Genomic DNA, 14,159 nt, shown 5'->3' on the forward strand with positions numbered 1-14,159 from the left:
CTCCTCTGGACTCGCTCCAACAGCTCCATGTCCTTCTTCTGTTGGGGTCCCCAGAGCTGGACGCAGCACTGCAGGGGGGGTCTCACAAGAGCGGAGCAGAGGGGCAGAATCCCCTCCCTCGCCCTGCTGGCCACGCTGCTGGGGATGCGGCCCCAGATACGGTTGGCCTTCTAGGCTGCAAGAGCACGTTGCCGGCTCATGGTGAGCTTCTCATCAGCCATCACCCCCAAGTCCTTCTCCTCAGGGCTGCTCTCAATCCATTCTCCACCCAGCCTGTGTTTGTGCTTGGGATTGTCCCGACCCATGTGCTGGCTACACCCCGTGTACTTCCTGGTGGTGACATGCTGTGTTTCTGGCATTCTGCCCAACTGGCAGGTTGGGCAAGAGGCGGCGGAGCAGAGGGCTGGTGGTGGGCATTGCTTCGGCTGGCTCAGCTGCACCGGGGCGGGAGGCTGGTTGTGGCTTGGTTTGATGTCGTGTCAGCTTTGTGCGGGAAAATGGAGGGAGTTTTAGAAAGGAAAAAGAAAGCCATCATTTTTCAATTTAAAAATTAATAAAAAAATGAAAGAAAATGGCATCTTCCCAGCTGCCCAACCTGCCAGTGACTGCGGGCAGATTAATAGAGCTGCCTGCCTGCCCTTCTCTTGATAAAGCACTAAGAGACAGGGTACAATAAATGGAAACCTCGACAGTGTAATTGTTAATGAGCTCAGTCAAACGCACTTGATATTCTTTACTTGGACAAAATTATAACTCCGTTGGTAACTGTGAGAGCGCTGCTGAATTTGGACCCTGCGGAGATGTTTGACTGAGCGTCGCCCAATATTTCTAATTCAACAATTAGGGTGGTGCAAAATCAACACAGCCCGCATCAGACGGGTGAAATCCTGCCTTATTAAGACATGTCAATTTAATTGTTAACGAATGACAGACCAGATGGTTCCTTCTGGTCTTCAAATTTTGTGGACACGTTCAACTGATGCAAGCGAGAGACAGCCCAGCCTGTGTCACAGGGTGGCTGAGGCACCTTGGGTAATTATAAAATAAGTAAATGCAATGATTACGTGCATGCACAGAGTGAAACCACTGCTGGGAGGAGGATGGAGAAGGTGTACGGCGTTTCTTTGCAGCTGAAAAGGTGAAGGGAGCTGGGAGGGAGCTCCATCCTGGGCTGGGAGAGCATCTCCAGAGCAGCACTGTCCCACCAGGCAGCGAGTGGCCAGCTGCCCTCCTCCCTCTTCTGCACCAGGAACGATGCTCAAGGCAAACTAACAGCACCTTGTGTATTTTTTCTCATGGGTTTTTGCTTTTTCAGGAGAGCCACAGACTCTGTTTTGGGTAGGAACCGTAATAAACTTGTCTGCGCCTTGTGTGCCAGCTCCTCGTGATGGAGCACTGTTCAGAGGTACTGCGCTCCTCGTATTGATTAACTGCAAAACACTCACTGAGCAAAAAACTGCACTCTTTATTTAAAGAAAGGTGCTTGAATTAAATAAGCCAGGCTGATAGTACGACTAACACCAGCTGCAAAAGTAGGTGGTAACTACTAATACGCTACTAAACACTGCTGCTGTGAGTAGCTGCTCCAAGTTTTTTCCAGTTTTCACTAAGCTGGGACATGAAACCGTAGTTGAAGTGGTATTTTTGTGGTCAGAGCCGGTTTGGAGTCAGACTTCCCACTTGGTGGCAAACATTTTTTTCATATCAAACAAAAAAAAATTGAATTTTGACATTTGCAGTGAAATAACCATTCTCTTGTTCCAAGCAACAGTTACTTGCCCATGTATACGTTAATCCTTTCAAAGAATTTAATTTCAGTGTTTTTTAATACACTGTGAGGATAGTATGTATTCTAATACCTAAACGCTGTTTTTGTAAGAATTAAATTTAAGGCGAGGAAATGCGCTTTGCTTTCTGGCAGTACTTTCTCCCAGTGCCTGGGACTGAGCTCTCCCACCTCCACCGCCTACGTGTGCCACTCGTTTGATGGGCTCTGCAGCCCTCAGCGTCAGGAGGCAAACCCCAATTCTGACCCCAAGGGCGTCAATATTCACAGCAGCACGTGCAAACTCCCCTTGCTGCAGGTGTCTGGCTGCAGGACCAGGTGCCGTTCGCTCTCCAGCCTGGAGCAGATCGGTTACTCCCTTATTGCTTTGCTTCATTATTATTGTGCGATTCCTCCTTCAGAGAAGTGGGTTTCAATCTGCAGCCGAAAAGTATTCCCAAAGTGCTGCTTGAATATTTATTTTCATCCAACTTCCTATTTCTGTGGCAACATGCACTTTGAATTTCATTAGTTTTATGCATTTAAGTTCCCTTTTTAAACCTTTATAAGGTCAGACTCTGCTTGGATAAATCAACAATTTATTAGATTTGAGATTCTGAGTAATACCTTTCCTCAAACGCCTGCATATCACAGGGAGTAAGGGCATTAGGGCTTCTGCCTTTTTGAGAAATATTTGATGAGCACGTGCACTGGCCGATTCTGTTACCTAAACCCCTGTAATTACACCCACATCTTCCATCACAGACCCGTCCTCGTGCGCGCAGGGTCCGTCAGCAGCACGTTGGGGGGTACCCGCACTGAAGTGACGTGGGAGGTGGGGCGCGTGGGGCCTCGTGCCGTGCTCTGCAGCACGAGAACTCAAAGCTCCGGCAGCTGAAGCTGCTCCAGAGCTCCCTGGGGCGGCCAGACCCCTCTCCCCGAGCTCTGGGCTGGCAGGGAGCACGCGGCATGGGGTGCTGGGCGTCCTGCGCTGGGTGCTGGGACTGCTGCCTGGCCAGCGGTGGGCGTGATGCCGACCACGGCACTGCTCCTTCTGGGTAGAGGGGGTTTCGCAGGGAGGTGGTCGCCCTGTCCTGGTGACCTGATGCATCCCAGCTGGTTTTCTGCCCAGCCAAACCTCACATCACCCAGGAGAAGGTTCAGCTGGGGGGCAGCCAGCCCACACAAGCCCCTGCTCCCCATGCTTCTCCTATTAGCAATGATTACTAAAGCAGAGCTGATGCCCTCTCTCTTAATTTCCCACCGCAGAGGCCCCTGGGAAACAGGCCCTCAGTTGCTTCACCTGTGACTCGCATGGAGGCAGTCAAGAAGGTATAAGTAGTTCTCCTGCCTGCTTTGGGCTTCTGAGGGGTTTTCCTTCAGTAGACAGAGCTCCTTGCAGTCATTTTGTTTCTCAGGAACTCCTAAAGGTGGGTTGTGAGAAGATGGTTTAGCGCATGTTGGCTGTCTCGCTGCAGGAAGGGCCCCGTAAGCTGCAAACCAGAGTTGCTGCTGCCCCTTCGAGGACCGGTTGGTGCTGGAGAAGGGCTGGCGGGGAGCCCTTGGCTGACCTGCCCCATGCTTCTTGTTTGCGTTTTCTGTGCGCCTTCCTGACCGAAGTTCAACTCGGAATGTGCCGAGTAATTCAGTTACGGCTCTGCTGCTGGGTTATATAAGAGAAAGCTGAAATTGTGCCTCGTTTCATAAGGTAAAGCGCATCCTTCTGCCGACCTGAACGATTTCCCCGGTTTGCAGTGTGGTTTCGCTGTGCCTCCTTGGCTGCACTGGGGCTGCGGGGGTGGAAGGAGTGCTTTAGAGGTTTTCTGCACCGACTGGCATCGTTTGAATGTACTAAACCTGGCTCATTCTGTGTGTTTTTAATGGTGTTTCAGCACGCCGAGGAGACCGGAGCAGCTGGACCAGGCCCCGGGCCAGCGGTCAGCATCCCCCTCCCTCGCCCAGACTGCGCCCAGCTCCCAGAGCCCTCGGGAGATGCGGGGCCGGGGCCAGCCCGGACCCCCGGCGGAGGGACCGCGGAGGATGCTGCAGGTGGACGGCAGGAGCCAGGGCTCGGGGAGGTCTCCCTCGGCGTCGCCGGAGCGGGGCAGCACCCCCACCTCTCCCTACTCCGTCCCGCAGATCGCCCCCCTGCCCAGCAGCACCCTCTGCCCCATATGCAAGACGACGGAGCTCACCTCCTCCCCCAGCCAGCCCAACTTCAATGCCTGCACCCAGTGTCACAGCAAAGTCTGCAACCAGTGTGGCTTCAACCCCAACCCTCACCTCACCCAGGTAACGCCTCCTCTTCCTCGGGCAGCCTTCCTGGCCGGGTCGGGTGGGCCGTGGGGTGGCCGCCGCCAAGGTTTGCAGGGAGAAGTTCTTGTTTGCTGCAAGCGCAGAAGTTGCACCTTTGCTTTTGGCAGCTGCAAAGCATTGCCCAGGAGCAAGGGCTCTGCTGGTTAATCAGGGGATAATTGTGATAATGTGAGCTGTAATGAGGCAGGGGAGGTAAATTAGTTAGAGGGAAATGGTAGAGCACCAGAGAGGTTGAGTGTCTGTTGCTGGGACCCCAAAATGCTTGGCTGAGGTCCACGTACACAAAACTACCCTGAAGACAAAGGACTCAACAGCGTGAGGGGAGCAGAGGGGTTGTTGGCAACGCTGAGGTGTAGATTGCCTTAGACCCCGACTCCTCCCAGGAGGTGATGGTTTGGTGGCGGGTGAGTTTCAGACAGCATCGGGCTCGGTGGCACGGGAGGAGTGCGAAGTCGTGCGGGAGATGGTGCCTTGCTGGGGGAGCGATTCGCGCTGTGTGGGATGTGTGAAATGGATGTGCTGGGTTCCCGGGGGTGGATCTGGCAGCGAGCAGGGGGTGCTGGGGCTGGCTGGGACTTGGGGCTCAGGTCAGAGACCTCCATGCAGAGTGGGAAGGGATGTGGATGCTCCTTGCAGCTGTTACAAGCCAAACTATGGGGATTCCTACTCTCAGGCTTAACAACAGAAACTTTAAACCCTGCTTTAGAAACCCACTGTGCCACTCCAGGGTGTGAGAAAACAGGATTTGGGCTCTGAAGTCCCCTGGGTACCCACATTCTGTTGCCAGTAGCTGTTTCTGGTGAGCACGCTGTGCTTGCTCCTGGCACCAGACATAGCGGCTTCTAAAGCCCCTTGTTTGAGCGAGACTCCTGCCCTCCAGTCCCTTTTCCTGGCGGAAGGAGAGTTGGGGTAGCTGGTACCCCTGGTATAGCGAGACACAATTAGCTGCGTGCTGGTTTTGTACCCCTGTAGGGAGGTGCTTACCCCTGCGAAGATCAGTATAAGGCCTCAGACCATAACAGAGGGTCCTGAGGTGGAAATTCAGGCTCTGGCAAGGAAACGCCATTGCTCACGCTTCTGTTTCCCTTCTAAATTGATTTGCTAAACATTTATTTTGTTGTCCAAGCACTGCATTGAAAGTTGACCAACTACTCTGAATAGTAGCAGTTCAACAGCAAATAAACAAACAGAAATGCACCAATTGCTTAGTTTCTGGTTAGCTTGGACCTGTCTCCTCTGCCTTGCCCCAAGAGCTTTCCCACAGCGGTCCCTACCCTGAGTCTCTCTTGCGGATACCCATGTTAAAATGCGTGTGTGCATGGAAGCATCTTTAGGCCACCTCTTGGCATCTCTAGGTCTCTACGCCCTCTGAAATATGATTGCAGAGCATTTAAGCATTGAGTCAAAAAAATTGGACCTGGCATGAAAAAAAGATGTGGGTTTTTGTTTGTTTGTTTGTTCTGATTTTAATATGCATTTCAAGAGCAAGCAACCTTATGACTTGTAAGTAGGTCATTGAGGTACCTGAGGATGAAAACAGTTGTCCAAGGTTGCTGTTTGCAAGTTGTGTTGGCAGCCCGTGTGACCGGCTGGCTGGGGGAGTGATGGTGGTTCCTGCCTTGCTGAAGTGTGACTCGCTTACCTCAGCACCATTGCTTGTGCTGCTGTTCTGGAGCCACGTAGAAAGGTGCCTGAAGCAGTGGTGGTGTTATAAAGGGTTAATGGGAGGCAGCTTGGAGGTTTCTCTCCTTCTTGATGGTAGGAACCGGGTTGGAAGGGACCTCCAGAGTCACCTAGTCCAGCCTCTGCTCAAAGCAGAGATCGGGCGAGGGAGCTCCAGGCTTCATCCAGCTGGGTCTCAGAAAGTCCCAAGGATGGACTTGCTGGTCCCACCTGCTCCTCTGCTTGACTGTCCTCACAGGGCAAAACATCCACCCAGCCTGGTCCCTTGAACCCAGCAGGTGCTGCAGGAGGGCTGCACGGTACTGCTGAGGAGGTGATTTGTGGGGCTGTGTTTTCCTTTTGCATTTCCTTATGAATATATTTTCATGTGAATAGTTGATGCTTCTACGTTGTGCTGCAGTAGATATGGATTGGTAACCTCTCTTTCTACTTTCGAGGCTTTCTAGTAGGATTAAATCATTGAAAATATCACATTTTCTAAGAAAGCCAAGCCCAGGAAAATCAAAACTGTGTTTTACTCGGTACATCCTCTCCTGCACAGTGTGTGGGACTGCCAGAAACCGCAGGTGTGGCGAGGTGGGAACTCCAGCTCTTTTCTGGTGTGACACGGCCATGTGTGTTGACTTCTGAAACCCTTTTGAGAGCCTGGTGTTTATATAAGCTTGGTGTGTCTTTTATATATTTTTAAATAATATATGTATTATAAAAGAGCTTTTTAATGTATCTTTTTTATATATATAAAATAACAACAGGCTTAGTGCATGAGCTGTAGTCTATCGCACTCCATCCTGCTGCTTACAAGTAGCAAGAGCAGATTTTTCAGAGGAGGGTTAACCCTACCCCCTAGCAAAGCACCTTAGCTCAATAATGAGGTGAGACCTTCCGCTCAGAAGCATATACATTCCTTTGAAAAATTATTTTTCTTTATCTTATCTTTTATTTTATTCCTTTTCATGTGGCTTGGTGGTCATGTTATCTTAAAGGCAAGTAATGAATTTGTATCATGACAAAGCAGTTGGCCTCTATGGCATCTTGAGTTGATCGCTTGCTGAGCAAAAAAAGAAAAAAAGATGCGGGTTTTTTTTTTATTTGCTGTCTTTTTATTCCTTTGAGCACCAGCTCATTCTTGTTTCACAAGGCTGGGCAAACAGAAGTTCCTGTCTGCTGTCGGTGTCACTCAGTATTTTACATGCAGATAATCACATTCTTCCCTCTGTTCATCTCCGTGCTCCGGAATAACTGCTGCCATCACCTTCACGTGGGTCACGTGCTGGCGTGCCACTTTTCTCGTTCATTCGCTTATTCCTGAAGGTCAGGGCTCTTGCCATGGACAGTTATTTTAAGCAGGGGGAGATGTGAAGCAGGGAGCTACGATGGCACCGTTGAAGACAAGAAGATATGAAATAACATGGTAAAATTCAACAGTTTGCTATGTAGGAAACAGGCTTTTAAGTGGAGATGGGTGATTTGGAATGCAGTATTGCAGCACTAACATTCTAGTAGGATTTTTAATTTCTCATTAAAACTTCTTTCCTAGTTTTCCTCTGTGTTGTCTTTGAGGGTTTTTTTTGGACAGCTTGTTCTGCAGGACCGTACCAGTGAGGCTGTCATCTCCAGCAGGGGGAATAGCTCTGTTTCAAGCGAGTACAATAGGTTTAGAAAATCCTCTTTTTATACTTCTTTCACTTTGTAACGCCGCTCCTGTGGCTTTCGCCTGACTGATCCTGCAGCATGTTCATCTGATTGGATTTGCTCTGTTTGGCATCACAAGGAGGGACCTGCAGGCATCCTTTCTGCTCCTCTGGGGTTTTGAAGTGCCGCTGCACGTTGCTCATCTGAGAAATTAATTTCTTCTTCAGCGTTCTCTTAATTTTTTTTGGTGTCTTTTCATTCATTTCCTCCCCACCTTCAGTGCTAAACTGAAAAAATGTAGACCTTGGGTTTGATTTTAATCAAGAGCAGTGGCACAGCATTAAAATATGTGCTTTGGTGCTGAAATGAAACTCGAAATGTCTGGCTGCCTAATAGGTTTGCTCGGAACCGCTTTGGGATCATAGAAAATCTTTGCGTTCTTCCTTACGTTTCTGTTGTGCTTTTTTTTCAATTTGAAATCGTATTCATCAGATGCAGTTTGAGTATTCAGATGCATGCAATAGATATATATTTTTTTTCTCAGAATGAGAAAAAGCATATTTATACATGTATGTTCTTCACCAAATTCCTTTCTTTTTTAAATTCCTACTTTTGTCCCCGAACCATTCTGAATGTGTTCGCTGTATTTGTGACTGTGTGAAGTGCTGATACTTGTTAAACTTCAGTTCTGGCCCACGTTTTTAGCTCTGCTTGGGGAGGTGGAAGAGATTCTTTGTACTTTTTACGTTCTGAATATACTGTAATATGAAATATTTAAAATATTTGAGCATAAATCTGTTCCCTATGTGCTCCGTGCTGTGTAAGATCATCACCAACCTTTGATCACGGACCTTCGGCAAGTGAAATGTAAAAAGTCTCCGGGAGGATTAAAAACCGTGTCGGTTGGTTTCCCAGCGGTGGTCGGGGTCATTTGTCAGGAGAGGAAAAGCTCTCAGCAGCTCTTGACTTACCTGTAGCGGGAGGAGGTATCCACAAAAATAATGTTTGAATTGTATTAATGGAAAGCTCACCGTCAGCTGAGGAGGTGGGAATGGAATAGTGTAAGTATGAATGTACAGAATAGGGCTGTATTTATCCGGCCATAATGTACCAGTAGATGGTTTTCTGCTCAATACTGTAAGAAAATTCAGGTAAAGTGGAGCAAAGAAGGAGTTATGTGAAGCAGGAGGGATGGTGTGGTGCTCAGCAGAGCATCTCTGGTGGGAGGAGCAGTGCAGGGCAGAGGGGCTGGCTGGCGCTGGAGGGACGGCCGTGGTCCAAAGCCTTCTCCAGCCCAGCTCCACCGGCAGGACTGTGCCTGCCTGCAGCATCACCTCACTCATTTAGCAAATGACTTCAAAAAAACTAAAGCCCGAACGCCACAGACCTTGTGAAGGTGTTCGTATGCCACTTTTCCTAAGAGCCTATTTCTCGTTTGGTTCATCATCTCAATTTTATACCTGGCAGCATGTTAGTGTCCGATGTTCAGTAAAACCTACTGGGTTTGTGAATTAAGGGCCCCACCTGAAGTATTTACGCTTCAGGAGGCCTTGGCTTGGCTAGTGACCGCTGGTACAGTGGCCCCACGAGCCAAGGGCTGTGCTCAGGGGTGCCAGGGGGTTATTAGCTCTACATTAAAACGATGGCCGCTATTAACAGCAGTAAATCCCCAATCTCTTCTTTTCACCCCTCTCATCTCCTGCCTGTCCTTCACTGAACATCCAGACGATTGCAGGTCTCTGGGGCCCGCTGTGTAAGCGTGGGTGAAATCCCCCTTGGCATCAGCGGTTTCACCCTGGGCTCTGTTAGATGCTGGCACGGTTTGGTGGGGAGCAGCTGGGCGCAGGTCCCCTGGGCTCAGGGTAGCCCTGGAGTAGTTGGAGCACGGCTGTAATTTATGTCTCTGTAAGTTATGTGGCTTGAAGCCACGTTTTACAGTATGTTGTGCTCGGACACACCGCCCCATCCTTCCTGGGTGTGAGCGTGGTGATTCTGGGGCTCCGGCTGTGTCCCCTGACCAGGGAGCCTGGGGAGCACCAAGGGGCGAGCACTAGGTGAAAAAGGGTGAATATATTCCTTGCCAATAGATAATTAAGCATGGTTTTGATGAGACATTTGATCTCCCCTGTCTCTCTCTGCCTTTTTAAACAGCCAGAGTGGTCCTTCTCCTTCCTGGTTCTTCATGGAGAAGCTGTGGGGTGATGCTGGTGTGGCATCTCCCAAGTTTCCAAATTTTCTCTGGATGCATCAGCTCAGAGTTTGATTTAGCTCTTTGCACCGGGACTGGCAGAGGAGGAGCTGCGAGATTCCATTCACACTGTCTCTTCTCTTGCTGAACGGCAAAGCCAACAAGGTTTTCCCCTGCCCTTGGGACCTCACCAGCTATTAATTTCGCGGCTGGGCAGCAGCCCCCAGCCTCGGCTGTTGGCACCCGTGCCTCGAAGATGTGCTGTTGTGCTCGTGCGGGAACGTGAGGCTGTATTTGGAGGTTATAGTTCCCCCTTCCCTCAGAGACCAAGTGTCGGGTCTGAAAAATGCTGGATCTCAAAAAGCAGATCCTATAGTGGGATGATATTTAATGATAAGTGTTTCTTTAGTCTGGCATCCCCTGAGGGATTTAATCCCCAGGTGTTGCGCTTGTGGTGGCCGTGGTAGAGGAGCAGATCGCTGGGGAGGTTCAGGAGCGTATTTTTTTTTTTTTCCTCCTGTGATCAGGTCCAAACCCAGGATGCCCTCAGGCAGGCAGGATTTGTGTGCTGCTGTGGTGTTATGCAGCTGTTTGTGTGTGTATGTGGTCAGGCTGCACCCTATATCCAGCTAGACTCCTGCACTGCTGAGTCAAACTGCCCATTTGAGAATGATTTCTCTTTTGAGATCGTCCTTCTTCATGATATAGCTGTAAAAATAAATCTGTCGTTAGCGTTACGTTGCAGGGAGAAATTTTCCATTGGATCAGGCTGTGCAATAGGAGAGAAATGCGAGTTTTATTCCAATTTGTTGTTTGTTTTTAGCCAGCAGTGACCTGTGGGCGCAGCTTGTGATGCTCTTTCCAAGAGCCGGGGCTCATCATGGCTGCTGCCCTCTCATGAGGATGCAGCGGTTTGGGCTGCGTCTCCCCTGGGCAGCACCCATCAGGGCAGGGGTGCTTGGCCCGGTGTGCTGCTCCCCTTCCCGGTGCTCGGGGTCAGCATCTGCAGTGGGGGCTGGCCGGGACGGGCGCTCGCTGGGGATGTGCCCGTCTGAAGAAGCCCTACAGCTCTCTTCAAGAGCACCTCGTGCTGTGAGCAAGATGCAAAAGCTCGGCACTAAAAATATGCTTTTTGTGATTGCAGTGGCTGGTCTGTATTTTCTTTATGGTGAGAAAATATGGATAGGAACCTTGAATTTATCTCCCTGGACCAACAGGTTGTGTGTGTGTGCATTTCCCGCATCATGGACCTGTTGAAGTGAGTCCAGAGGAGGCCACGAAGATGCTCAGAGGGCTGGAGCACCTCTGCTATGGAGACAGGCTGAGAGAGCTGGGGCTGTTCAGCCTGGAGAAGAAAAGGCTCCGGGGAGACCTTCTAGCACCTTCCAGTGCCTGAAGGGGCTACAGGAAAGTGGAGAGGGGCTTTTTACAAGGGCATGGAGTGACGGGACGAGGAGGAATGGTTTTAAACTGAAAGAGGGGAGATTTAGGTTAGACATTAGGAAGAAATTTTTTCCTGTGAGGGTGGTGAGACACTGGCCCAGGTTGCCCAGAGAAGCTGTGGCTGCCCCCTCCCTGTCAGTGTTCAACGCCAGGTTGGATGGGGCTTGGAGCAAGCTGGTCTAGTGGAAGATGTCCCTGCCTGTGGCAGGGGGGTGGAACTAGATGATCTTTAAGGTCCCTTCCAACCCAAACCAGTGTGTGATTTTAGTGCTTCTCACCATTGCCCTTCGACTCTTAATCCCCTTATCCCTACAGCAAGCATCCCAGCCCTCATTTCCTCCTGTACCTGCAGTGTTCCAGGGAAGGATGCTTCTGTTATCTCTTGCTTGGACTTTTTTTTATTTATTTATTTCTTCTCTATCTTTAAGGGGTGATTAGCACTGAATAAAGCAACTAATATGAAGCTGGAGAGTAACATACTTGTACTTGCTGAGGCTTTCTACGTATAAATGACTCATTTGCCTTTCGAGCCCCTGCTGCAGCCCGAGCAGGGGCTTCTCCCCGCCGACGTGTGACTTGTCTGTTCGACAGATCGCAATTTAAGTTAGAGCCAACAAGAAAAGAAAAAAAGCTCGTGAGTAATCCTGGCTGTTCCTCCCAGCACGCCGCCCCTCGCTGCGCTTGGCGTAGACTGTTCCAATCATGCAAAATTCACTTGTGGAAAATGTCAAAAAATATCTTGTCTGGCTTTGATGAGCCGCAGCAGCAGGGACCCCGCTGCGGGGACTCGTGAGTGTCCGCGGTGACGTGGTTAAATTGTTTGGAGGGGACGGGAGAGTGAGGAGAGGGGTGATAAAACCGACCGCAGGAGTACTTTGGAGAGATGGGAAGTGGCCTGCTTTGTTCTTGGTGTCTTCTGTTGCCTGGTAAATACCGAGCCCAGCAAGCTGCGCATGCCGAGCTGCCACCGCCCAGCCTCGTCCTTCCCTCGGTACATTACATTACAGCAAGCTGTTTGCTTGGGTGAGACGTGGTGTTTCTCCAGCTCTCGGCTCGTGCATTGCTTTATCATGAAAAAGAAAAGCAAGCTGAGGATCAGAAACTGTTCTCAAGCTCTCCAAAGCAGAGCGGGGTGCCGAGTCAGAGGCTCCCCGTGTTGTTGGAAGCTTTGCTGTGTCTGCTACTTGCTCTCAGTTCCTTCCCTGGGCAGAGGAATAAGATCACTTACAGCCTGGGGTGGGTGATGGAGCTGGTTTGCTCACACGGATGCTGCTCAAGGTTTTCCCACCGGTCGAGCACATGAAATCTCACATGTGGCTGAGTGTCCCTCTGCATCCTGCTCACAGAACACCCCAGAGAGCAGCAGTTGCCCAGGGCTTTATAGCCCTTGCTTGTAGCATCTGGTCTGCGATGTGCGCTCGGTGGTAAAACACTGTGCTGCCTCTGGGGAGCGCTTAGGAGGAAACTTCAAGCACTTTCAGTGCCTCGACGGGGATTGAGTTAATCCCAGCCAAATTAATTGGTATTTACCATCTTTCTACAAGCAGCAGAGAGCAGGGTGGTTGTAATGGGGGTGTCAGACACTCTGCTTCCCCTACGGTGCTGTCTTGGGGGCTGCGTCTCTGGTGTAGGAGAGCCCCAGCACAGGAGGAGACACTGATGTGGCTCTTCCCACCCCAGCTGGTAACGACGTACAAAGTCCATCTGGTCCTTAAAGACAGCAGTGCTTGGCAGAGGTGGTGACTTCTCAGCAGCATCTCTTTTGACCTGGATTTTAGCTGATCACTGTTGCTATTTATAGAGTTGCGTGGGCTCCCATCACCAGAATCCCAGCTTGCTTCTTCCTAACCCTGTCTGTTGTCTGTCTCTTGGCTGTGGTCACGCTTGGGTGCTGAGAGGGGATTTATGTAGTGTGGTGGACTGAAAGGTATCAGAAATTCCTGAAAGCAGTCCTGTCAATGCAGTAAGGTGTTTGTGGGACAGCAGTTTGCACCTGCTGAAGTGTTCCTCACCACTTGAATTCGAGCTCGTACGGGCTTGTTCCTGAACCTCACCCTCCTGTTGTACCCAGCTCCTCATCTCAGAGACCTATCATGGAGACGTGCTCCTGGGCGGCCCTTATCTGAGGGGGTAACGGGGCTAATTGGAATATGAAAACTGGTTCTTTTAACTCTGATTGAAATTACATTTTATCTAGGCTGTAAGCCTTTTGATTAAGGACAGCTGAAGGGTGGGATGTTTCAGTTCTGGATTCGGTTCGTGTTGTAAATAGGCTGTGCCATTGGCTTGGCTTTCTGCTGTGGGTGAAGTCAAAGCCAAGCTGTTGAGATGGCTCCGTAGGGAAAGATGTGGGTCTTAGTGGGATGGGAGCAGACTATGCAGCAGGTCTGTGGGGTTAAAGGTTTGTCAAAACAAGTTAAGGCATGGACATAACATGGTGCTAAACCAGCCGGAAGTCAGTTTTGAAGAATGAAGGGCCAGTGTGTCCCTCCCTTACCCCCTGCCCTGCCCACTTTGATGCCCATCTCTTGTATTTTAATTGAGCCCCAACTGCTTGTGCAGCAGCCCTGCCACCCAGTCACAGCTCACGGAAATCCCCCAAGATGAGAAGACTTAACACTGACTTTCTGCTCCCTCTCCTTGTGCTCTGTCACCCCCTGGCTGTGTCCAAGCTGTGGGGTTAGGCTGGCCAGACCCTTGAGTTGGAGTCCTCCATGGAAGAGACTCAAGGGGTGGGCAGGACAGATGTGCCCATCAGTCCTGTGGAGAGGAAGTTTTGGTGCCCACCTACCTATAGCCGCCCTCTCCCCCTTCTAACGAGCACGGCACAATATTCCCATTAGATGGAAACAGAAGCACAAATACTGGGGCTCGTGTGTTCAGCAAAGCCCAGATTATTCTGAATCATCCAACATCCTTATCAGCGCGCTACAGACGGCGCCTGCATCAGTCACAGCCCAGGCTAGCGGAGTCGGTGGCTGCGCTCTCCCCGTTTTAATTGCCACAAGCGAGCAGCTATTTGAAGCCCTGTCCCCAAAGAGCAAATGAGCTTGTCGCTGCATGTAACTCGGCGCTGCGGGAAGTGCGGGTTCAGCCGCATTCCCCGGGAAAAACCTGCTAAGGATGCAAAGG

General features: G+C 50.4%; 1 protein-coding gene across 1 annotated transcript in view; it reads left to right on the forward strand.

The window, feature by feature from the left end:
• The first annotated feature begins 1,100 nt into the window (after positions 1-1,100).
• The window catches only part of BSN (bassoon presynaptic cytomatrix protein), a 72,998-nt gene continuing 59,939 nt past the window's right edge, over positions 1,101-14,159 (forward strand). Inside the window, 3 exon segments of the mRNA XM_068419793.1 lie at positions 1,101-1,138; positions 1,922-2,104; positions 3,658-4,057. Coding sequence (XP_068275894.1) covers positions 1,101-1,138; positions 1,922-2,104; positions 3,658-4,057 — 621 coding nt within the window.

This window comes from Nyctibius grandis, chromosome 29 (assembly GCF_013368605.1).
Source record: "Nyctibius grandis isolate bNycGra1 chromosome 29, bNycGra1.pri, whole genome shotgun sequence".
Taxonomy (NCBI): Eukaryota; Metazoa; Chordata; class Aves; order Nyctibiiformes; family Nyctibiidae; genus Nyctibius; species Nyctibius grandis.